This window comes from Trachypithecus francoisi, unplaced genomic scaffold (assembly GCF_009764315.1).
Source record: "Trachypithecus francoisi isolate TF-2019V2 unplaced genomic scaffold, Tfra_2.0 Contig01603, whole genome shotgun sequence".
NCBI lineage: Eukaryota > Metazoa > Chordata > Mammalia > Primates > Cercopithecidae > Trachypithecus > Trachypithecus francoisi.
The window spans coordinates 105,697-132,569 of NW_022681445.1; the positions used below are offsets into that span (position 1 = coordinate 105,697).

General features: G+C 41.1%; 1 protein-coding gene across 1 annotated transcript in view; it reads left to right on the plus strand.

Moving 5' to 3' along the window:
* The window catches only part of PHEX (phosphate regulating endopeptidase homolog X-linked), a 227,189-nt gene that overhangs the window by 67,345 nt on the left and 132,971 nt on the right, over positions 1-26,873 (plus strand). Inside the window, 4 exon segments of the mRNA XM_033195320.1 lie at positions 85-168; positions 2,434-2,579; positions 14,690-14,783; positions 17,626-17,754. Of these exon segments, the coding sequence (XP_033051211.1) occupies positions 85-168; positions 2,434-2,579; positions 14,690-14,783; positions 17,626-17,754 (453 nt within the window).

Sequence of the window (26,873 nt, forward strand, 5' to 3'; positions counted from 1 at the left end):
TGTTTTGGCACATGTAGGAAGTAATCATACAGTAAGAAATGGTTCACTTGAAAAAAAAAAATAACCAAAATCTCTTTCCAACAGATAATGATTCCTCATGAAAACCGAACCAGTGAGGCCATGTACAACAAAATGAACATTTCTGAACTGAGTGCTATGATTCCCCAGGTTGGTGAAAACTATCCAGAAAACTTTCTCTCAACTAGTCATTTTAGAAGGGATTGGATTTCATCTGTGTGTAAATTTCTGTCTTGTAAAACCTACTCTCAGTCTTGGTTATCATCGTCTTTGTCAACAATCACATAAAATATCCCTTGTCTGTGTATTGGGATGCCTTCTGTTATAGGGAACAAAACATCTTTCCAACAGTGGCTTAGAAACTTAAAGCCTATTTTCTCACATGACAAAAGTCTAGACATAGGTAATTGTTGGCATTCGCTCAGCTGTTTAACAGTGTTGTCAAAGGCCCAAGTTCTTCCTATCTTTGCATCCTACTCTGTTTAGTGTGTTGGCTTTTTGACTTCATGTTTGATGACTCACGGTTGCAAGGTAGCCATCACAGCTCCATATATCACATCTGTGTCAGAGCAGGAAGAAGGGGAAAGGGCCAGTGATGTGTCTAACTCTTTTACTAGGAAAAACAAACAGACTTTTCCAGAACATCTCCAGATGTCTTCCCTTTTCTTTCTTTTTTTTTTTTTTTTTTTGAGACAGAGTCCCGCTCTGTCGCCCGGGCTGGAATGCAGTGGCCAGATCTCAGCTCACTGCAAGCTCCGCCTCCCGGGTTTATGCCATTCTCCTGCCTCAGCCTCCCAAGTAGCTGGGACTACAGGTGCCCGCCACCTCGCCCGGCTAGTTTTTTGTATTTTTAGTAGAGACGGGGTTTCACCATGTTAGCCAGGATGGTCTCGATCTCCTGACCTCGTGATCCGCCCGTCTCGGCCTCCCACAGTGCTGGGATTACAGGCTTGAGCCACCGCGCCCGGCCTGTCTTCCCTTTATTTCTTATTGAATAGTATTGGGTCACGTGGCCATTCCTAACCACCGGGGAGGTTGGGCAAGTGAGTAACTGGTTTTCCATTTCAACAGTGGACACAGGTAACAGAGAAAAGGTTGGGAAAAGACTTTTAGAGTAGCCAATCTAAGAAACACCATACGGTGTTTTAGGTAAGATAGGGATGCTCTGAAGAATGGAGGCATGTTACTTTCTGTGTTTTTGTTTGTTTTTTTGAGACATAGTCTTGCCATGTCGCCCAGGCTGGAGTGCAGTGGCGTGATCTTGGCTCACTGCAACCTCTGCCGGGTTCAAGTGATTCTCCTGCCTTAGCCTCCCAAGTAGCTGGGATTACAGGTGCCTGCTTCCACACCTAGCTAATTTTTTGTATTTTTAATAGAGACGGGATTGGCCAGGCTGGTCTCAAACTCCTGACCTCAAATGATCCCCCTGCCTCGGCCTCCCAAAGTGCTGGGATTACAGGTGTGAGCTACCATACCTGACCGCATTTACTTTCTGTTGCTGCTTATTTCCTCTTTTTTTTTTTTAAAGGCTGTGTCACAGAGACTAGTTATGTACTGGGGCATCTGTTTCTGTGTATATATGAGAGTGAGGGAGAGTACAGGACAGAGAAAGGGAGGGAGAGAAAATGTACACTATAGAGAAAGAATTTAGAAGAAGAAAGAGAAATGCAAGAGAGAAGCAGGGAAGAGTACGGGAGGAAAAAAGAGTATAGAATAGAAGAAGAGTACAGGACGGGGAGAGAGAGCAGAATGGGGAGAGAAAGACAGAGGGGAGAGTTCAGGAAGGAGGAAGAGTGCTAGAGGGGGCCAAGGGAGTGAGGTTGCATATTACTGTGTTCGTGTGTGTGTGTGTGTGTGTGTGTGTGTGTGTGTATGTGTGTTGTCCAGATGTAGATGGTACAGAACACATGCTCCATTTGTGATTAAGACAATAGGTCAGGCCGAACACGGTGGCTCACACCTGTAATCCCAGCACATTGGGAGGCCAAGGTGGGTGGATCACTTGAAGTCAGAAGTTCGAGACCAGCCTGGCCAACATGGTGAAATTCCACCTCTACTAAAAATACAAAAAAAAAAAAAAATTAGCCGGGCGTGGTGGTGGGTGCCTGTAATCCCAGCTACTCAGAGACTGAGGCAGGAGAATTGCTTGAACCCAGGAGGCAGAGGTTGCAGTGAGCCCAGATCATGCCACTGCACTCCAGCCTGGGTGATAGAGCAAGACTGTCTAAAAAAAAAAGGACAATAGGTCTGAATAGCAATGATCAGGAGTTTATTTTCTAGACTTGAGTAGTTGCATCTTGAATTATTAGGTGTGAAATCAAAAGAAATGAATGACGCTCAATCTATTCTATTTGCCTTTCTTACTTGCTACCTAACAGAGGTTCTCTCATTCTGTTTTGTTCTCTCTCCCCTCAGTTCGACTGGCTGGGCTACATCAAGAAGGTCATTGACACCAGACTCTACCCCCACCTGAAAGACATCAGCCCCTCCGAGAATGTGGTGGTCCGCGTCCCGCAGTACTTTAAAGATTTGTTTAGGATATTAGGGTCCGAGAGAAAGAAGTAAGAACTTTATGTGAATTTTACTGTGACTTTTGTGTTTTCTTTAAATTATAAGGGCTTCCCTTCTCACATTCTTTGAAAACTGTTTTTAAAGAATGTTACATCAAAAGAGTCATAGGGAAAATCCCGGTATCCTTTGTGATGAACTGGCCAAAACCATTGTCTGGTGTAATTTACTTGCTGCAATGATAACAAATGTTTTTGTCCTTTATTTCTGGTCTTTCTCCGTGCTGTTCTCTTCGAGATCCTAAATTGTTTATGAGCTTGGGGAACAAGTTATATAATGATGTTATTTTCTAAAATTTCTGTGTGAACATCTTTTTTTCCCCAGTTCATTCTCAATCTTTTGCTACTTTTTTTTTTTTTTTTTTTCTGGTTCCTTTTTAACCAGTAAGTCACTTTGTGGCAATAAACAAAAGTATCTGTATTGAAAAGACACAAGACCACTTTGAGAGCGGTAGAAAAATTGCACTGATAAAACAACTTTAGGAACTGCCAGGTTTTTCTTATTTTAAAGAATGTTTTAGAATTTGTTGCTTTGCTAGTTTAGTAGTACAAAGAAAAATCTTCAAAATTTCCAGGAAGGAGAATTTTACAGGTTCATTAAGGCATTCAGCTTTGACTACAGAAAAGGAATCACAGAGTTTACAAAATGAATCAATGAGTTTACAAAACACTTTACTGAGTTAATTGCTGGCCCATGATTAAAATAATATTTTCTTATTTGGACTCAGACAAGGCTATGTTGCCAGAAGTTATGTTTTTTAAAAAAGGCACTTCCAACAATTCTAGGAATAAAATGTAGCATTTATCCCCTACGGAAACACTTAGACACCTGAGAAGAGCTGCTGCTCTTTTTAAGATAATTTCTGATGAGAAAAGTAATCTGTGTTCATTGAGGAAAACATACAGAAAAGGGAGAGAAGAAACAATTTACTTAAAATTATGTCATTTAGAGATAAGCCAGGATTCTTCGAAAATTTTCTAAATGAAAATTGAATCTAGAGGTAGGTAATTATATTGCAGGGTAGAGCCTTGATCCATGAGCCAGGAATGTCAGCAGCGTCACCTCGGGTGCTTGTTAAAAATGCAGATTCCAAGGCTCTCCTCCATTGATTCTGATACAGTAGAGCTGGAGGGGAGGCCAAGTAATGTTTATTTTAAACAAGTATCCCAGGAGAATCTTACGATTAACTTTTTTTAGGGGAGCAGAAGGGGATCACTGTATTTGGAAATTTCTTTGTAAGTACTTCCTAGCTCTCAAATACTATAAAATATGACCCTAATGATTTTCTACTCATATGCCGTTGAGTTACGGAGCACATTTTAAATTTTGGTGGTAATTTCCATTGAAAGATGGAGTTTGGCCTGCTAGAGATTCCTCCTTCACCTCGTGAGTCAGTGTCTTCTAGTGTCTGTGTTAAAAGAGTAGGTACTTCTGAACACTGATTAATTTTACTTCCAAAAAAAGCCTAATTTACAATCAGGGGATAGATTGGAATTTGGTTTACTCTATTAGAAAAAGCATCTCTGTTGTGATGATTTTACTTGGTAATTGCAGGACCTTTTGTAACAGTGGAAAAGACCACGACTGGAGGGAGATTTTACTCTGATTCTTGTCAAAATGATAACTTGGACAAATGTAAACATAGTGAACAACAGTAGAAAAAACATAGATGGAAAAATCACCTTAGACATTATGTACATATACAACTTCATTTAAAAATAAAGACAAAAATTGGCCAAGCACGGTGGCTCACACCTGTAATCCCAGCACTTTGGGAGGCTGAGGCCGGCAGATCACTTGAGGCCAGGAGTTCAAGACCAACCTGGCCAACATGGTGAAACCCTGTCTCTACTAAAAAAATACAAAATTTAGCTGGGTGTGGTGGCTGGCACCTGTAATCCCAGCTACTTGGGAGGCTGAGGCGGGAGAATCTCTTGAACCCAGGAGGTGGAGGTTGCAGTGAGCCAAGGTCACACCACTGCACTCCAGCCTGGGTGACATAGCGAGACTCTGTCTTAAAAAATAAATAAAATAAAAGTAAAGCCAAAACCCAAATATCTTTCACACAGTTTATCCCTCAACCACCAGTTCATAAAAAAGCAACTTGTATTCTGTGTATTCTTGTCAGATTTCAAGACAATGTACACATCATGAGAAGTCTGACAGTATTTTATTTGCATACTATGGTGATGTTTTTCCATTGATGATCATTTTCTATTGATGATGATATGCCAGTTGCTATAACCAGCACCTCTAAACACTCATTGGCTAAATTGTACCCCCTGCTCATGGAACAGTCTGAACATGGATGTCCGTGTAAGAGAGCTTTCTTCTAAATAGTGACTCAGGAACCCAGACTCCTTTCATCTTGTGGCTCTGCTTTCCCTTGGATGTTTGGCATCTTCTCTATTCAGCTGGAGGATGGAGAAACAGAGAGGGTGGAGGATTGTATAGGTTTTGGTGGGAAGGCCTAGAACTGGGGTATGTCACTTTTACCCATATTCCATAAGCCAGAACTCAGTCTTGTGACTCATCTAGCTGTAGGGGAGACTGGGAAATATAGTTTAGCTATATGCCCAGGAGGAAAAGGAGTTGGAGTTTCCCTAGACATGCCTTTATCAAAGAGCATATCTCATTTTCTTGAAATGACGACTTTTCTCTCAATGGCAAATGCTTCCGTGCTGCCTACCTCTATGACACTGTGGGTACCTGATGGCAGGCACTCTTTGTTAAATTTTTAATTTTTGTGAGTACAGGACATATTTTGATACAGGAATGCAATGCATAATAATCACATCAAGGTAAATGGGGTATCTATCCCCTCAAGCATTTGTCCTTTGTGTTACAAGCAATCCGATTATACTGCGTTATTTATAAAAATGTACATTTACACTATTTTTGACTATAGTTACCTGTTGTACTAGCAACTACTAGGTTTTATTCATTCTATTTTTTTGTACCCATTAACCATCCCTCCTTCCCTCCTTCTCCTCTGCTACCCTTCCCACCCTCCAATAGCCACTCTTCTATTCTCTATCTCTGTGAATTCAATTATTTTAATTGTTAGCTCCCACAAATAAGTGAGAACATGTGAAGTTTGTCTTTCTGTGCCTGGTTATTTCACTTAACATTATGATCTCCAGTTCCACTCATGTTTCTGGAAATGACAGGATCTCATTCTTTTTCATGGCTGAATAGTACTCCGTTGTGTATATGTACCACATTTTTTTAAATCCATTTATCTGTTGATGGACACTTAGGTTGCTTCTGGCAGGCTCTCTTGTGATTGCTCTTTTAAGCATTGTGGCCTAGCACAGTGCTTCTCACGTGGTAGACACTTTAAAAATTCTAGAAGTTAACCAGATACCCCATCACCACCATGAGGAGGTGACATATGAATGGAACCCCAAAGGATAAAGAGGAATTTTCTAGGTACGGGAGAATGGAGAAAAGGGGATGGTAAGCATCTTGAGTGGTGGAACTAGCATGAACTTGGGTGTCACCTGCAAGGCAGGGGGCTAGAGAGCTGAGGGGCCAGCTTGGGCTCAGGATATGTAGAGGAAAGGCATCAGATGAATGTTATGAGGATCCTCCCACCTCCTACCTTTCCCCTGGAGGCACCATTGAAGAAAAAGCCAGCCAAGCCTTCTCACATTGGGCATCTCTGCTGTGCCTCTGTTTTGAGAATCTGCCTATGAAAATCATATACAGGTAACCATTATGGTTGACATCTTTGATTTTTACAATTCTATGTGTTGTTCCCACTTTACAGATGAGGAAGCTTTGGTTAAGTGACTTGGCCAAGATCACACCTCTAAGAGGAAACAGCTGAGATTCTAAATGGGGTCACCCTCATTTCTATGTCTCACCTCTTTTTTTCCGTAAATGTCTTGGTGTGAAAAGAGATATTTTTCAGATGCTTCACTGCTCATTTTGGAGATACTAGCATGTTGTACCCTCAGATAGTTAGATATTGCTAGCTTTGGCAATTCTCCTGCAATTTTCAGGGGTTCAAAGCCATCTTGTGTTGGTGTCAGCTGTTCATTTCTTATTTTTTAATTTTTATTTTTATTTCAATAATTTTGGGGGAACAGGTGGTGTTTAGTTGCATGGAAAAATTCTCTAGTGGTGATTTCTGAGGTTTTGGTGTACCCATCACCTGAGCAGTGTACATTGTACCCAGTGTGTAGTCTTTTATTGCTCACCACCCTCCCCGAGTCCCCAAAGTCCATTATATCGTTCTTATGCCTTTGCATTCTCATAGCTTACCTCCTGCTTGAAAGTGAGAACATACGTTATATATTTTTCCATTCCTGAGTTACTTCACTTAGAATAATCATCTTCAGCTCTATCCAGTTGCTACAAATGCCATTATTTCCTTCCCGTTTATGGCTGAGTAGTATTCCATGGTGTATATATACCACATTTTCTTTATCCATTTGTCGGTTGATGGGCATTTATGTATGTTCCATATTTTTATGATTGTGAATTGTGCTGCTATAAACATGCATGAGCTAGTATCTTTTTCGTATAATGACTTCTTTTCCTCTGGGTAGATACCCAGTGGAGGGATTGCTGGATCAAACGGTAGTTCTATTTAGTTCTTTAAGGAATCTCCATACTGTTTTCCATAGTGGTTGTACTAGTTTACATTCCCACCAGCACTGTAAAAGTGTTCCCTTTTCACTGCATCCATGCCAATATCTCTTATTTTTTTATTTTTGATTGTGGCCATTCTCACAGGGGTGAGGTGGTATCTCATTGTGGTTTGGCACTTCCCTGATAATTAGTGATATTGAGCATTTTTTCATGTGTTTGTTGGCCATTTGTATCTCTTCTTTTGAGAATTGTCTATTCATGTCTTTTGCCCACTTTTTGATGGGATTGTTTGTTTTTTTTTTCTTTCAGCTGTTTATTTCTCAATTGCTGCTTCTCCCTTCTTATATCACTCCCACTGCCAGTCTAGGGGATTAGGCCTCTCTCTCTGACTGAGTGGCTGTAGGGACAGTGGCACTGACTCTTTGGTAGGTGGTGCATGGTACAGAATTAGAGCAATGAGATCCTCCAGTGGTGGTGGTGCCAAACCGCATTAGTGGTGGTGGTGCCAAACCTTGCAGTCCAAGGGAGTAGGTGGCCAGGGAGGGACCCTTGGAGGAATGAGCCGGAGGCTGCCTGTGGGGAACAAGAGCTGGTGTTTAAGGTGGAAAGGGGGTAAGGAGGTAGTGATGATCTCTCATGTTATGTGCATCTCTTCCTAACTACATGTTCAGTGATCTCATGTTGATAGTTTGAATTCAACCATGGGGGATGTTGACACCATGGAAATTGGCAAATGTAACAAATAATTTTTTTTTCTTCAACAAGGCAGTTGGTAACATTTACTAGCACATCACTGGGTGAGGAGCTCTATAGACTTCCCTCCCTTTCTGTCCACCCTCAATTCTCCTTCTCACTCCTGACTTGAGGCTGCCTCAGACACTTCCCATCTACTTTTATCTGAGGAGTAAGAGTGGGAGGAGGAGAGGCCAAGGAAGGTTGGCATCAGGAGGAGTTGCTGTGGTTTCCTCTTCTAGACCAGGCCTGGCCCCATGGAGATCATCTGCACCAGGACTCTTTTCTTTTGTTTTTGTTGTTGTTGTTGTTTTGTTTTTTTAGCAGACTGGCCTAGAGCAAACCCTTGGAGTTTTGTCAAGGACCCTGTAAGTATTCCTGTCTTAGTTTTCTTTTCATATAAAGCAAGTACAATGTACATTAAAGTAAGATGATTCTTGTTGCATGTTCCCAAAGGATGACCTGGAAAATGTGCTGTTATGTGGACCTCTCCTGGGGGCCAGCTCTTCTGAGAATGATCTAGGGTCTTGCTAGTCAAAGAATGGCCTACAGATGAGCAGCAGAGACATTACTGGGGAGTTTGTCAGAAATGCCTATCAGGCTCTGCCCCAGACCTACTGAGTCAGAGGCTGAAATTGAATAAGACCCCCAGGGGACTCATATATACATTCAAGTTTCAGAAGCACTGATGTGGGATTTAGGAAGTCCTAGTTGAGCTGTATGTGCAGAATGATGAGGAGATGGAGTTTTCCTAGACCAGCTGTTTTCAAAACTGACACGGATCAGAATCCCCTGGAGGGCTTGCTAAAATACAGTCTGCTGGCCCCCCGGCCCACGGATTCTGATTCAGCAGGTCTGGGGGTAAGGCCTCGGAATTTTCTAACAAGTTCTCAGATGATGCTGAAGCTGCTGGCTTAGGGACACACTTTCAGAATCACTGCCTTACATATGCCTCTGGGCAGCCTGTAGGATTTAGGAAGATCTCTGGCTTTGAGAACCTTTAAGAAGAACCTCTGTGGCTCGCTTCAGATAGTATGACCGAGAGGAGCAAATGCAAGCTCTGGAATCTGAAAACCCAGATGTTGGTCCTAGATTTGATACATTCTTGGAAGTACCTTGACCTCTTACCTTTGTTTTCTTCATCTGAAATTAAGGATAATAATAATAATCACTTCACAGCACTGTTATAAAAATCAAAGAAGGTATTTTATGATCTCTGAAATGTAATACAAATGTAAGCTGCCTCTACAGGTTGAGTATCCCTTATCCAGAATACCTGGGATCAGAAGTGTTTCTGATTTTGGAGTTATTCAGATTTTGGAATATTTGCATTGTACTTACCAATTGAGCATCCCAAATCTAAAAATTAAAAAAATCTTCCAAGTCAGAGGCTTTAGGAAATGATTTCATGTTGCTCTCTTTGTTGTGGGTTCTCTTCTGAGACGCTTGGCCTTTCTCTATTTTATTTATTGCCACTTGGGGAAATTACCATATGGCTGAAAATGTGTTTTTTGGAAAAAAGGATATTATGTGTTATTTTCAAGGACTGTTGCTGAGTCTGATTTTTACTTTTTGATGTATCTGAGCATTAGGTGACAGTGATTCAGTCATTATGGTTATATCTGTTCCTGGCGTGGTAATATTAGCACTCCAAAGCTGTGCTCCATAGCATTCTGTCAGTGTATTTATAACACACTGAAGAAACTCATCAGTGCCATTGTCTCGCTGTGTGAACTTCTCAGCATTCCAGCTTCCCGCTTGCAGAGGTCTGGTTGTTATGCTATCACCCTTTGTAATGCCTTGTCCAGGAAGTCCTCATAATTTTTATGCCCTTAGATTTCTGTGAAGCATCTTTGTTGGAGTGTTTTGGGGTCTCTGTGATTGGCCAGGAAATCTTAGCTGAATTAGAGGCTTGGCCAGGCATGGTGGCTCACGCCTGTAATCCCAGCAACTTGGGAGGCCGAATTGGATGGATCGCTTGAGTCCAGGAGTTTGAGACCAGCCTGGCAAAATGGTGAAACCCTGTCTCTACCAAAAATACAAAAAAATGTGCTGAGCACAGTGGCACGTGCCTGTAGTCCCAACTACTTGGGAGGCTGAGGCAGGAGGTTCCTTGAGCCCAGGAGGTCGAGGCTGCAGTGAGCTTAGATAGTGCCATTGCACTCCAGCCTGGGTGACAGGAGTGAGTGAAACTCTGTCTCAAAAAAAAAAAAAAAAATTAGAGGCTTTAATTCATCACTGTGTGGCATAACGAAAAGCATGCAGGCTTTAGAGTTAGACACACCTGGGTCTGGTCTGGCCTCCATTGTTTGTTACAGTGGTTCTTCAACTTGGCCTCACATTGGACTTAGCTGAGGAGATTTATAAGCAATATTTATGTTGGGTACCACTTCAGAGATTGTGACCTAATTGGCCTGGGGTGGCCTAGGCATGTGGACGTTTAACAACTTCCGCAGGTGATTCTAGTTTGAGACTCATCAAATATGTGATTGTGAGTTTACTTAATGGTTCTAAGCCTGAAGTTTCCTCATATGTAAAATGGGTATAATAACATCTCTGTTACAGCAGCACTGTGAGGATCATAGTTAATGTGAGATGCCTAAATGGGATGATTTCAGGGGAGCTGGAAGGGCCCCTACTTCTCAAACCCCAGTATACTTTGCCATATTGCCTCTTCCACCGCCCCCATCGGGCCCCCTAACAACTTCCCCAGTTACTCTGGCTCATCACCACTCCTTTGAGGGAATATCTTTTGAACTGATGAAAGGACATCCGCTGGCTGTTGACTTCCTTCTTGTCTCCACCTATGGATCCAGCATGGTTCACACGCCTGGCAAGAGGTATTTTAGAGACAAAGAACATAAAGTCCTTGCACTAAGACCAAGATTGGCCCATGAATGTGCTAGAGACCATGCCCTGGTCACTGTCTGCATCTCCCCAGTGTGGCTGGCCTTTCTGCCCACTTTCTTGAGTGATGATCCTGTTCACCATCCTCTCCAACACATCAGCCGATTCGACCATTATTTAGCCGGTCCACAGTTCATGTTCCTGTTTGTAACACCAAAGCCTTTTAACCTTTCGGCATGTTCCTCTCATGAAGCCTTCCCTTAGCCCTCAGTTTGAGATGTACTATCCTTACAGTGAAGTGTCTGGTATGCACTTTTCGGTGCTAGAGTCTACCAAATCATCATTTATGCACTTGCCTCATCTCCCCTGCTCAACTAAAAGCATCAGGAAATCAGGGACTATCCATCTCCCCAGCACGTAGAACTGTTAGTATGTGTGTGGGCGCTCAGGATGTGTTGATTGAGTGAATGAAAGAAAGATCCCTTATATACTTACCGTGTGTCCCTTCAATTAAACAACCCAATTACATGAACAAGCTGAAGTCTGAAGTCCTGTGTTCCCAGCTGGACTTTGAGTTCTCTAACTGGAGGTGCTAGGTTCTTATTTCTTTACGTTCCTCATGGCATCTGGCACAATACTTGGCCACAATAAGTGCTCAGTGAGCACTTCTTATCCTATTAAGGAGTGGAGATGTGAATGCAAAAGAGCCAAAGGAATGACCCCAAACCACTTAGTGGCCTCAACAGAGATGGACAAGGGCCAGAATTTGCTGATTAGGGCAGTGGTATCTTAGGGGAATGTGCATACCCTAACAAGATCCATTGGGTCTGAGAAGAACATTTTAGAACTTCTATATCTTTATTTAAATTTAAAAATAATTAAGCTTTATACACAGTAATATAATGGACTTTGGAGACTCAGAAGCAGGGAGGGTAGGAAGGGGATGAGGGATTAAAAAAACTACAGATTGGATCCAGTGTACATTACTTGGGTGATGGGTGCACTATAACATCTCAGACTTCACCACCATACAATTTTTTTTTTTTTTTTTGAGACGGAGTCTTGCTCTGTCGCCCAGGCTGGAGTGCAGTGGCTGGACCTCGGCTCATTGCAAGCTCAGCCTCCGGGTTCACGCCATTCTCTTGCCTCAGCCTCCGAGTAGCTGGGACTACAGGTGCCCGCCACCTCGCCCGCTAGTTTTTTGTATTTTTTAGTAGAGACGGGGTTTCACAGTGTTAGCCAGGATGGTCTCAATCTCCTGACCTCGTGATCCGCCCGTCTTGGCCTCCCAAAGTGCTGGATTACAGGCTTGAGCCACCGCACGCGGCCCACCACTATACAGTTTATCCATATAACCAAAAACCACTTATATCCCCAAAAGCTATTGAAATAAAAAAACTTTTTAAGAAAAATAGTTATGCTTTATTGAGTTCTATATTGATGGCTATGGACCCTTCATTTGATCTGCGTGGAACATGTGAGAGGGCCACTGTTACCCTCACTGGCTTGTTTTCGTTCAATGTATTAAAAATAATCTCAGCTGGTGCGGTGGCTCATGCCTGTAATCCCAGCACTTTGGAAGGCTGAGGCGGGAGGATCACCTGAGGTCAGGAGTTTGAGACCAGCCTGACCAACATGGTGAAACCCCTTCTCTACTAAAAATATAGAAATTAGCCAGGCGTGGTGGCAGGCACGTGTAATCCCAGCTACTCAGGAGGCTGAGGCAGGAGAATTGCTTGAACCCAGGAGGCAGAGGTTGCAGTGAGTGGAGATCGCACCATTGCATTCCAGCCTGGGTGACAGAGCGAGACTCCATCTTCAAAAAAAAAAAAAAAAAAAATCTTGAGCAGTTTACATATATCTGTGGATTTATGAATTTTATTATCTAGTTTGTCTAGTTTACTACATACAGTGTAGATAAGTGGCTTAAAAATTCTTCCAGAGAAACAGGAATTGAAATGATTATTGATGATGTAAGCACAAGAGAACAGCTAGAAATTGGCAGAAGTGACCCTTTCTCCCAGGCTGGTACGCCATGTTGGTTAGCCAGATGGCAAGAGAAATACAATGGTAGTCTAACAAGAACAAGCACAGTGGTAATCTGACAAAGACATGCCATAAATTTTTGAAATAGTCAAGAAGACTCTAAGAAATGTGGATTTATATTCATTGTCGTTGTATTAACCAAATCCTATATGGACACTATGTCTTGAAGAATTAACCCAATGGTGTTTGAAGGATTAATGACTTTTGAAGATTTTTAATTTCATTTTACCTCATCTTTTGAAATTTCCGTTTTTGTATTTAAAAATATTCCTAATATATTAGTCTATTAGTATATCTCTGTAGAAATTAAACATCCATGTATTGGGTATGTATGCTGAAAAATATTTTACTAGTAGGAGCACATGTCCACTGTCAGAATGTCATACAAATGAGAGTGTGGTTTGTTCTTGATGGGCTTTTAGTGTCATCATGTCACACTGCTCTCACATGATTGACCAGAAAGCCATTTCAGGAATGTGTGTTATTACTCAGCATGGTAATGGCATAGCTGGGAGGGGAATGGATCATTAAAAATCCATCATCACTATTGGGTTAGAAATTAACTCAGATCACACATTCTTATGAGGTCAGGTCATCTTTTGCTTATAGAAAAAGGCAACCCTTCAAATTTAACATATTTTTAAAGATATGTATTATAGGCATTACATGAGCTTATTCATACATTGGAAGTGAAAGACAAAACCCCAGAAATATATTTGTCAAGCATTTTGTTATTTATTTAAACCCTACAACAACCCTGTAAGGTGGGGATGATCCTCATTGTATGACAAGGAAAGGTAAAATCACAGACCTTAAGTGACTTGTCCAAACTCACATATTTAGTAAGTATAGAATGAGGGTGCAAAGTTAGATAATTGGTATTAGCCAATATTTTGCTGTTAGTTTCCAAAGGCAAAGAATACATAGGCATGGTATCAAGTCACCTAATCCAGTAAGTCCTCACTTAACATCATCGATAGGTTCTTGGAAACTGTGACTTTAAGCAAAATGACAGATAATGAAATCAGTTTTACCATAGGCTAATTGATGTAAACAAGAGTTAAGTTCCTATGGCATATTCCTGCTCACAAAAACATCATCAAACTTCTAAATAAAGACCAAAATGCTTCTAATATTGAACATTGAATACATGTGAGCCATACATACATTTAAGAAAGATGAATAAAAGCAAGTAAGATGATTATTAACCCAGTTATTCTAGTTCAGAGTTGCAGGTGCTGGAGCCTATCTAGGCAGCTCAGGGCAGCAGGCGGGAACCAGCCCTGGCTAGGACGCCATCCTGTCGCAGGGTGCAGTCACTCACACACCATGCTCGTTCACACTGGGAACGTGTAGACACGCCGATTAACCTAACAGGCACATCTTTGGGATGTGGGAGGAAACAACAGTACCTAGAGAAAACCTGTGCAGACTTGGGGAGACTGTGCAAACTCTACAGACAGTGACCCTGGCCCAGAATGGATTTTTTTCGTATCAAGTGTGTAACAAAAGGATGTTGAATGAAATGATGCTATTTGAGGATCTGCTGTAATTTGAAGGTACTCACAATTTCCAGACATGAAAGGCTGTGTAACAGTGGACTTTATACCCTGAGAGTGAAAGCAAAATGTTCACTCTGAGAGCTGGGGCTGGAATCTTTTCTTCATCTATCTCTGTTGGATGGTGAAAAGCAAGCCAATTTTGGTTGTGCTTATTGACATTTATCATCTTATGTCATTTCTCAAGTGAAAGTTCTGCATTTTTGTATGAGTAAGAGGTCCCTCGGTGGAGCTTTGCCAACTGTTTTTCTCAAGGTGTTCTGCAGAGCATCAGATATTGACCTAAAATACAATAAATGAGCATCTCTCTCTGTTAACAGGACCATTGCCAACTATTTGGTGTGGAGAATGGTTTATTCCAGAATTCCAAACCTTAGCAGGCGCTTTCAGTATAGATGGCTGGAATTCTCAAGGGTAAGTTTAAGAAGATTGCAACGTTACATCGCTGGATAACTTTCATGCTAGAATCGTCCATATATTAACTGATCCAATAAAAATCATCTTCAGGGATTAGACAGAGGGCATTTGTAGCCCAAGCTCTATTGCTTTTTTTGTTTGTTTGTTTTTGTGTGTGTGCCTTATTTATTTTTATTTAGGTATAAATTACATACGATAAGATACACTCAAGCTCTACTTTGATGGGTTATATGAAGATATTTAGAGAAATGCTAGAGGCCACACATTGTTTTCAAACTTCCCCGTCTTATCAGTGGATTCCCATTTTCCCCCAGAGTTTTTAACTGGGTCACTGTAATTATAGTTTTAACATTTCTTTGTCATATATTTGTAACTATCTTTTATTTTCAGTATTCTGAATATTTAAAATGTGCATGATAGAGATATTAGATGGTAGAATTTCATTTTCAATTTGGCAATGGAATTTTGTCTTAAACTTTGCCTGTACCTTCCATCTTTGCATCTATCCTCTGCTAGGTCCAAGAGGCTCTAATTTAGTTTTCTCTGAGACCTCCTTCACCTGCTCACCTGGCTCTTTATTTATTTATTTTTATTCAAGATGGGGTCTTGCCATGTTGCCCAGGCTTGTCTTGAACTCCAGAGCTCAAATGATCCTCTCACCTCGGCCTCCCAAAGTGCTGGCATTAAAGGCATGAGCCACTGTGTCAGGCCTCACCTGGCTCTTTAATCTTGGCTTCTCTCCCACCCTTGGCTCGCCTCCCACTTTATAGCCATGTTACTGTCATCTTTGTTTTTGAGGCTTATATCTGACTAATTCTCCTTCCACTAGAGGCCGTAAGGATTTTGTATCTTTGAAACAGTTTTTATTTTTCTATCAATTTAAAGTGAAGTGAATGGTGAATCTTGTAAGCTATGATTTCATTCAAGAGGCATTTTTGTTATTAGAGGAACTATTAAATATAGAAATTCTTAGTGGGCCATTACTCTGGAAGAGTAGTGCAATTATTTTGGATATGCTTTGACCCTATAAAGTCACTAGCATATAAAGTTGCTGCGTGCAGTGGCTCACGCCTGTAATTCCAGCACTTTGGGAGGCTGAAGCAGGCAAATTGTTTGTGGTCAGGAGTTTGAGACCAGCCTGGCCAAGGTGGTGAAACATCGTCTCTACAAAAAATACAAAAATTAGCCAGGCGTAGTGGCACACGCCTGTAGTCCCAGCTACTTGGGAGGCTGAGGCAGGAGAATCGCTTGAATCCAGGAGGCGGAGGCTGCAGTGAGCTGAGATGATGGCACCACTGTACTCCAGCCTGGGCAACAGAGCAAGATTCTGTCTCAAAAAAAAAAAAAAAAAAAAAAAAGTCTTTTTCCAGAGAACAGCATAAAACGACTATATATATATATATATGTCGTATTGATGGGTTAAGATACAAAGCAAGTAGATTGTGTGTGCGTGTGTGTGTGTTTTAACTGCTATGAATCACATAAATGATGCCCAGCTGCTTTCCACCCCTACTGTGAAGAGAATGAGAGAGGTGTAAGAAGCAGTGTGTGAACATTTAAGGTTAGGTATGAGGGGATGTTTCTTGAGCACGAAGTGCTAAATATAATATTGAATTGCCGAAGAAGGTTGTAGGATCTCTTTCTCTAGAGGTTTTAAAAATAGATTCATCCCTTACCTCTGAGAGAGGTTACCAGAAATCAGAGGAAGAATAGATGAAATTAAGCCTTAATCCCATTCCTCAAAACAACCTGGGTCTAACATTGTGCAAAGGACACTTCTGGTCACCGTTCTCAGGGCCTCCCTTCCTCCCTGCCTGTACCCCCAACTTCCAAGGGCAACTTACACTATATTTCTCTGCTTGTATCCCCAAGAGTAAACCTCTGACCCTTCCAGGTCCTGCTCGGGAACCTTCTTACTTGTTTGTAAATGTTTTCTTGTAATGGTATAACTGGGACAGATGGGCACAGCATTTACATCTGTATTTTGCTTGTTCATCAGTGTGTTTTTTGCTGTGACACAATGTAAATATGCTCCCTGTGTTGTTCATGGTGGACCGTGTTCTCCTGGTCTGCCTTGTTGAGTGCTACTCGGAGCAAGGAAACCTTCGCTGGGCAGGAACTTTGCTCACCCACTGAATCTAGACCTTGTTGGTGGAACTTTAGTTCTCAGTAGATATTAAATATTATCTGGACACTTGGATAGCATCTTCTCATGTCCCTGCTGACTGCAGAAAAGTGATGATACCATTTTCCAGATTCTTTGTTAATGAGGAAAATTGGGAAGAAAGGATAAATATATTATTTTAACTGTTAAAACACTTTCTTTTCTTCCTTTTTTTTTTTTTTTTTGAGACAGAGTCTCACTCTGTTGCCCAGGTTGGAGTGCAGTGGCCCGATCTCAGCTCACTGCAACCTCCGCTTCCTGGGTTCACACAATTCTCCCACCTTGGCCTCCCAAGTAGCTGGGATTACAGGCATGCACCACCCTGCCTTGCTAATTTTTGTATTTTTAGTAAGCACGGGGTTTCACCATGTTGGCTAGGCTGGTCTCAAACACCTGACCTCAGGTGATCTGCCCACCTGGGCTTCTTAAAGTGCTGGGATTACAGATGTGAGCCACTGTGCCCGGCCTAAAACATTTACATTTAGTTTGAAATATAATGGGGACAAGCAGAATTTTTTTCCTCATCTATTTTACCTTTGCCTCTGCTATCTGATGCATATATATGGGTTAGGGTATGCAATGTTTTGTTGACTGTTTTCTTCAGGTTGTTTGAATTTTTTTTCAGCCATGATTTTATCCAAATGAAGTTTAATCTGGATCAATTATCTCCTACAGGTAATCCAGGGGACCACAACTTTGCTGCCTCAGTGGGACAAATGTGTAAACTTTATTGAAAGTGCCCTCCCTTATGTTGTTGGAAAGATGTTTGTAGATGTGTACTTCCAGGAAGATAAGAAGGAAATGGTAAGTGGTGCTCCCCAGCTAGCAAACAATCATGACAATTTAGCCAGATCTGATAAGGGTATATTCAGCAGGCTAATGTCAGCCTTCCAGGTGGTAGGGGCCTGTGAATATTGTCTTCAGATTCTTTCAACTTCTAAGTGAAATAGGAAGAAAGGTCATCAAATGAGAGTGAGGATGAGTTAGCAAGTATTGAAGGTTAGAGGAGAGAGAATGTGTGTAGTTGTCCAGGGGACTGGGCAAGTGAATAAACTGAGGGAATGTAGTGTAGCTGCTTGAAGGCGGCATGTCCAGATGTAGGTGAGGTTCGAGGTCATGAATTCAAAGAGGGTCTCATCACTGTGGCAACGTGTTCTTCCCCATCTGTTTCAACTGCACTGGAGGAAAAGGTGTGTTTTTTTTCTTTCGGCTTTATTGAGGTACATTTGACTAATAACAATTGTATATATTCGAAGTATACGGCCGGGTGCAGTGGCTCACACCTGTAATCCCAGCACTTTGGGAGGCCAAGCCGGGCAGATCACTTGAGGTCAGGAGTTTGAGGCCTGCCTGGCCAACATGGTAAAACCCCCCATCTCTACTAAAAACATACAAAAATTATCTGGGCGTGGTGGCGGGCACCTGTAATCCCAGCTACTTGGGAGGCTGAGGCAGGAGAATCGCTTGAACCCAGGAGGCGGAGGTTGCAGTAAGCCGAGATGGTGCCACTGCCCTTCAGCCCAGGCGACAGAGCGAGACTCTGTCTCAAAAGAAACACAAACAAACAAAGTATACAACATGATGATTTGACATATGTTGTGAAATGGTTGCCAAAATTAAATGAACACATCTGTCATCCCACTTATTTACCATTGTGTGTGTGTGTATGGCGGGGGGAGGGGGTGTGAGGACACTTAAGATTTACTGCCTTAGCAAATTCAAGTATACAATACATAATTAGTAACTATAGTCACCATGCCATATTTTAGATCCCCAGAACTTGTTCATCTTAGAACTTTGTACCCTTTGATCAATATCTCCCCATTTCCCCGCCACCAGCCCCTGGCAACTACTGTTCTACTCTCTGCTTCTATATTTTAACTTTTATAAAAATTCTACATATAAGTGAGATCATATAATATTTGTCTTTCTGTGTCTGGCTTATTTCACTTAGCATAATGTCCTCTAGCTTTATCTATGTTGTTGCCAAAGGCAGGATTTTCTTCGTTTCTTCGTTTTTATGGCCGAATATTCCATTCACAAAATGTGAATACATCACATTTTCCTTATGTATTCATCCATTGAAGGGTGTTTAGGTTTATTCTATATCTTGGCTATTATGAATAATGCTGCAATGAACATGAAGGTGCAGATCTTTCTTCCATATACTGATTTTACTTACTTTGGATATATACCCAGTAGTGGGATGGCTGGATTGAATGGTAGTCCTATTTTTAATTTTTTGAAGATTTTCCATGCTATTTCCATAATGGCTGTTCCAGTTTACATTCTTACCAACAACATATGAGCATTCCCTTTTTTTCCAGGAATACCTTGCCAAAACTTACCTCTTAAATTTTGATCAGAGCCATCCTAACAGGTAGTGAAGTGGTATTTCATTATGGTTCGATTTGCATTTCCCTGATGATTAGTGATGAAAACCTTTTCATAAACCTGCTGTTTATGTGTCTTCTCTGGAAAAATGTCTATTCAGATCTTTTGCCTATTTTTTAACCAGGTTATTTGTTTTTTCACTATTGAGAGGGTGTATTTTGAATTAGGAATTTGGATTTGGCCAGGTTTTTTGTCTGCATTTTATTTTTGATGAATTATATTTTACAAATGTCATGAAGTAAAAGATCCAGGCATGATTAATAACAATCCATGTAGTCAATCAGATACAAATATATGAGCAGCTTGGGTGCAGGTTGGTCAATAAACATTGACTTTAAGGGCAAAGGCATTGTAATGTCATGATTGTTCAAATGATTGGTGTCATGTGGTGATACATAATAATACCAATGGTTGGTATTATGTGTCAGTACATAGTCATTATTGATACATAATACATGATTATGTTTTATGCACTGAAGTTTGCTTTGCAATACCATATCTAAGTACATTTGTGGTAGGCCAGGTCTTACTAACACAGGCCTCCATCACAACTGTCCCAGCACGAACTGAGTAGCTAGGTTAAACATTAAAAGCTGATTGAGCCAGTGCCCATATACAAAGGCTGGAATGTAACGAAGAGCCCACCAAGAGTTTTGCCTAGGCTTTTCCTGGGCCTTGAAGCATGACAAGACAATGAATGAATTCTCAACAGGACCCTTTTAGGATTAAACAAGTTTTATTGGGGGTCTGAAGAAACGCCCCAGGCCTCCATAAACAAGTTTATTGGGGTCTAAAGGAACTCCCCAAACCTTTATGATTTAGTAGGAGACAAGATAAGGGTAATCAACCCAGCACCTAGACCCCTTTAGATTAAGTAAACTTACTGAGGCTCCAGAAGAAGGTCTTCAAGACTCAGACCTAGTTATAGATTAAAAGAAGTTTATCACTTATGTCTTTCGACAAATGCATACTTACACGTAGACATATAGTTTAGAAGGTATATGAGCTCTAGAAAACTTTGTAATTTTGAGTTGGTCTGGTGATAATTTCCAGGCTTTCTTCCTGTAACCAGTGGCAGAAAATAAAACTCTCTTCTTCCCCAGTTCATTTGCATCTTGTTATTGGGCTGTGAGAAATAGCAGCCTGACCCTCAGTTTGGTCTGGGAACAAATTGGCCTATGTTAACTTGTTTTTACTGTCTAAGTATGAGACTTTATGTTTGAACCTGAAAGTTCTCTTGCAAACAATTCCTCTGAAGAATTAATGGCTTATTTCAAAATGCTCGATATTCTCATTGCATGTTTTCTTTTGCTCCTTGGTCAGAGTAAATAGTTTGAGATCATATCAGATAATCACAGTGGTAATATTATAAGCTCTGGGAAGGCTATAAAAACAAAGGATAAAGAAAGATTTAAAAAATTATAGCAGGAGGTTTTCTGGCAGTAGAAGAATTTTAACTAATATGAAAAGTATGTGGATTAAACTTGTTTTCCTCAGTTTTGGTGTGAAAGTCCCTTTTCCTCGTGTCAGGGTGTGACATTCTAAAATAAAGTTGATTTTGGCAATCTCTCCTCTTATTTTGATGTATTTTGATGTACATGGGGGTAGTGTGGTAGTTAGGCAGATACTCATCTCTTTAATGTAAAATTATTTGCCTCCCTTGTGCTGAAGCTGTTTGCCTCAGGGAATACTTAAGTTGGAAACTTACAAGAAAATTATCTGGCCTTTTATAGCCTTTTTTTTTACAGGGCTCCTATCCAAGAACCACCTGGAACCACTGATTTACTTGAAAAACATTCAGTATTATTAGCTACAGTCTAAAGAAAAAGAAAAACAGAAAGATCCCCAAAGGGGCAAATTCCAGAGACCCTAACTCAGATGGAAGGCTGCCATTGTTTATTTACCAAAAAAGTCTGTTAAGCAAATGAATACAGTCAGAAGCTTAAACTTCAGATATGTCTCATATTTACATGTGTACACAAATCACATGAGCATCTGCTTGTTAAAATGCAGATTCTCATTGCATTTTAACAAGATTTGTTTTGTTTTGTTTTTAAAGTTTTTGTTTGGGATAGGACCCAAGAATTTGCCTAACAAGATTCCAGGTGCGACTGCTGCTGCTGGTCGCGGACCACACTTGGAGCAGCAAGGTCTTCTCATGATTCATTTGTTTGTAAACAGCACCAGAAAAACAAAACAAAACAAAACAAAAAAAAGCCCTGGTGACTCACAAGAGCAGGCCAGGCCAGTTGACGTGAATAGCAATACTTAATTTACCAAATCTGGTTGCATTAGTGCAGGTAACTGCTTTAATTTTCAGATCATTGAAAGTTTCTGTAATTCAGATTGGTTTAAATGGACTGTGAAAAACCCTGCCTTAGGACCTCCAGGCTTAGTTCCCCACCCACCAACTATGTAGTTATCTTTTGAAAACTGATACCTGGGTTTTACGAAGAGACTCCCACCCCACTTCCCCTTGGTATCTCTGTTTCTAGAACCTCTTGATGACCTAGTTGGCCCAACTGCCTGTGGTTGGCACCTTTTGTTCTAGAGAGTGAGTAGGAGACAGCAGTTCACATTGAGGTTTCCTGCCTATCAGGGTTCTCCTCTTTTTCACTGGGGAAAACACATAATTCTACATTACTGTTTCGTTAAGACTTCCCACATCCAAGTGTGCATTTGGACACACTGATACACCAACACTCTCATACTCATTCACCCACGTAACCATGGGAATTTAGCAAATTTAATTAGAAATGAGAAGAATAGCATGTAGAAAAGGAGAGTCCTTCAACAGAAAGCCACCAAAAGAGGTCATATAGTACATTCCCTTGCCTTCCAGCTAGTGGGACAGAGCCTTAACTCATGTGGGATTGGCTGCAAATGTTGCTTTGTCTTTGCAGTCCAAAATAGCACTATCCAATTGAACTAGAATATGAGCCACATTTGTGTTTTTGAGGTAGGGTCTCACTCTGTTGCCCAGGCTGGAGTGCAGTGGCATGATCTCGGCTCACTGCCACCTCCGCCTCCTGGGTTTAAGGGATGCTCCTGCCTCAGCCTCCTGAGTAGCTGGGATTACAGACACCTGTCAACATGCCTGGCTAATTTCTGTATTTTTGGTAGAGATTGGGTTTCACCATGTTGGCCAGGCTGGTCTCAAACTCCTGACCTCAAGTGAGCTGCCTGCCTAAGCCTCCCAAAGTGCTGAGATTACAGGCATGAGTCACCACACCCAGCCCACATATGTGACTTTAAATTTTCTAGTAGCCACAATAAAAAAGTGAAAGAACACAGGTGAAATTTATTTTAATAATATATTTTGTTTAATCCAGTTTATCTAAAATATTGTCATTTCAACACATAATTAATATAAAATTACTAATATGAGGCCAGGCATGGTGGCTCGCACCTGTAATCCTAGTACTTTGGGAGGTTGAGGTGGGAGGATCACTTGAGGCCAGGAGTTCGAGACCAACCTAGGCAACAGAGTGAGAGCCCGTCTCTACAAAAAATAATTAAAAAAAAAAAATAGCCGGGCAAGATTACACACGCCTGTAGTCCCAGCTCCTCAGGAGGCTGAGGTGAGAGAATCATTTGAGCCTGGGAGGTTGAGGCTGCAGTGAGCCAAAATTATGCCACTGCACTCCAGTCCGGGTGACAGAGTGAGACCCTTTCTCAAAAAAATACAGTAAAATTACTAATGTAATAGTTTATGGGCCTTATTTCATACTGTCTTTTAAACTCCATGTGTATTTTATACTTATAGCATATCTCATTTGGGACTAGCCACATTTCAATGTTGCTAAGTGACTATGATATTAAACGTTGCGGGTCTACATAAGAAGGATCCCTTGAGCTCAGCATGGCAGGATTCAGTCCCTAGGTGAGAGGGTACTAGTAACTGGGACTGGGAGGGTGGCGCTTTTTGGTCCCTGGCCAACTGTTTCAAGCGGGGCTCTAATATCGGAGAGGCAGGACTCACTCAAGCAACACTAGGATTCACGGTCTGGGAACAGGAATGGGAATTAGAGTCAAGGTGCTAGTTGGTGAAGATATTTCAGGTTTTCTGGAATACCAGCTTAGAAGCAGAAACAAATTCCAGACCCTACTCTGAGGCAAGCACCTCAAAGGCATAGTTCTCATTGGCTCAGGGACTGCATGAACTGTAGTCTGCAAATTAAGATGTTCAGTGCCTTGGAGGTACAAAGGAATCCATCAAGCCGAAGCCAGGGGTTCCAAGCTCAAATATCCTCATGGTCAGGGAGTAACATTAAATAACATTCACGAATAACACTGACTGGGTATAGGCAAAAACCAGGGCAAGTACAATAATAAATGGTAATTGCCATTGACCTTGGTGTCTGGGACGCAATACTAGTGAAGCTCGCTCGTGGGGGTGGTGAATGTGCTATCCAAGATTCAGCCACAACTTGTCTCCAGTCAACTATTTTCATGCAGAAATGCAGGGCTTTGGGGGCTAGACAGGTTTCTGGTTTGTTCTCTGGGAGAAGTTAAATATCTGGATTTTTATGTGAAATCTCTCATATTTTAAATCTTGGTCAGTATTCTGGAGGTCAAATTAAATATGTCCTGCGGATACCATTGCCATTGACTTTTTTTTCCCCCACTGAGATGGAGTCTCGCTCTGTCACCCAGTCTGGAGTGCAGTGGTGCGATCTCAGCTAACTGCAACCTCTGCCTCCCGGGTTCAAGCAATTCTTCTGCCTCAGCCTCCCAAGTAGCTGGGATTACAGGCACGTGTCACCACACCCAGCTAATTTTTTGTATTTTTAGTAGAGATGGGGTTTCACCACGTTGGCCAGGCTGGTCTCAAACTCCTGACCTCGTGATCCATCTGCCTGGGCCTCCCAAAGTGTTGGGATTACAGGTGTGAGCCACTGTGCCTGGCCTCCATCGACTTTTATATTAACATTTTCTCCCTCCTTACCTCCCTTTCTTCCCCCATTCTCCAAAACTAAAAATCATAACTTCATCCATTAGAGGACTTCTTTAATTTTTTATCTTATTTAGATGAAGATTATTTATAATTTTAAAACATATTCCATTAGCTAAGCATTTAATATTACTTTTGTGGAAAGTTACATGAAAGTGGGACTCTTTCAGAGAACTGATGATGTATCATCACCATAACTAGAGATGATGCTCTCGTTCCACTGCGACAAGCCCTGATCCATATGCTCATGACCTAAATGGCAGGAGAGCGGATTAATTGTGTTCAGGAAGGATGTCTAAAGTTATCAATTGCTAATTTTCTCTTTTGTTTATTTTTATTTTTTAATACTCTTGTCTTTTCCTTTTTCTTTCTTTTCTTTCTTTCTTTTTTTTTTTTGAGACAGAGTCTTGCTCCATCAACCAGGCTGAAGTGCAGTGGTATGATCTTGGCTCATTGCAACCTCTGCCTCCTGAGTTCAAGCCATTCTTGTGCCTCAGCCTCCTGAGTAGCTGGGATTACAGGTGTACACCACCACGCCCAGCTAATTTTTGTATTTTTTTTTTTTTTTTTTTTTTGGTAGAGATGGGGTTTCCTCACGTTGGCCAAGCTGGTCTTGAACTCCTGACTTTAAGTGATCTGCCTCCCTCAGCCTCCCAAAGTGCTGGGATTACAGACATGAGCCATTGTGCCTGGCCTTGTTTGATTATTATTATTATTATTCATATCTGTAATGTAGAAGTAAGTGCCCCAGATAGATACTCATGTCCATGTAGGGCAGGTGAAGATTCCAACGAAGGCCAGGGAATGAAGGGATTGTCACCATGGGCCTAGTTGTGACTGTGATGGTCAGGATATATTGGTTTTAAAATGTGGTGATGATAATAACAGTAGCAGTTAGCTTTCACTGAGGTTTAATTAGGCGTCTGGTATTCTTCTAAGTGCTTTCAGTGTGCAAACTCACTTATCCTCGCAATGACCCTGTTACTGCTATTAGTGCCCTAATTTTCCAGATGAGGAAACAGGCTCAGAGAGTTGAAGTAAATTCTCTGGAGTCATACAGCTTGAAAATGGCTTTGGGGTTCAAGCACAGACAATCTACATGGAAACCAATGTTCCAGTTCCTTGCTTCAATCTGAAGACACTTGAATCTTTGCCAATTTTATGAATATGAGGAGACCAGACCCTTCTTAATGGCTTATCTTATAATTACCCTTGTTAGCAAATTAATTATTCTAATATTAAGATCTTAAAAAGGCGCACATTTCATATTTTTTTAAACATTTCACAGGTAGGAAACAGTTGGAATAGGTTGGGCTTCTGGTATTTCAATATTTTAAATATAAATATAGTGGAAACCTAATTCAAATCCAACCAATTGACATCATGTTTTTGCATTCATATAATTCTCAGGAGAAAGACGGAAATGATAAGAAGCAAGCTACTATTGATTTAATCTAAGAACAACTTTGCAGCTATATCTTTGGCTCAGTCTGCACACTGAGCTCAGTTTCTCATATTTTGTACATACGTCATTCTAAGGAGTGATCCCTCATGTTTGCGGTGGTAACCCAAAGGCTCTGTAAGATTTATTATCAAAGTTTAAAAAAATGTTTACCATTCTCTACTAAGGCAGAAATGTGAATACATACATCAAAGAAAAATTTTTCTATTGTGTTGATGGGAAAAAAGGCCTTGTTGCTTTAACAGTTTCTAGAAAATTCAGTAAAGTTGAAGTTCCCATGTGAACATTTTGGCTGGGCTAAGTTCTTCTGTATAAACCATGTGTTGGTTTGTTTCATTGTAGACACTGTGTCCCCGGACTACTTACCTTTATTCATATATCTCATCTCCGCCAGTAGATATTTTTTGCTGCTCCCTCAAATTTTCTGCATTTTTGTTATAGAGTAAACCCAGTTGAAGAAAATAATTATTTTGACACTTGTTAAAATAGTAATGAAGACTATTCAGGACTATTGCAAGAGATGTCAAGTCTATTGCAACAGGGGAGAAAGGTTAGGCTCAACTCTAAATACAGCAAAGACAGCTGGAGATTTATAGCCAGTGAGGAGAATGAGGGGGTCAGTGGATGGAAAATTATGAAGAGGAGACATCAGGAGAAGGGAAATTCTTGCTAAACCAACTTAACAGGATTCTTGTGGAAGGCAGGCCAAGGTGATCAGGATGGGGATGCTTTCTAAAGTGACTTGGCAGGATTCTTGCTACAACTGGACTAGGCAGGCTTGACAAGGATAGGATGGGGGTGGGAGGCTGAGAGGAGGGTAAGGGCAAGACATACTTGAGAAGAGGGCTCAGAGGAGCCTGACTAAACTTTAGTCAAGGAGAGAGTCTTTGTCAGCTCTCAGATCAAAGCTAAAGTCACTGATCTCCTATCATATGTTAAAACATTCTATATGCAGAAGGTTAATCTAGTTAAAGCAGAGCAAATCTATTACACTTCAGATTTAGACTTTATTAAGTGAAGAACTAAAACTTGACTCCCTATGTAAAACAATTCACTAATTCCTCCTGCACTCTAGCCGGCTATTCTATTTCTCTTTGAAGACATTGTTCATGT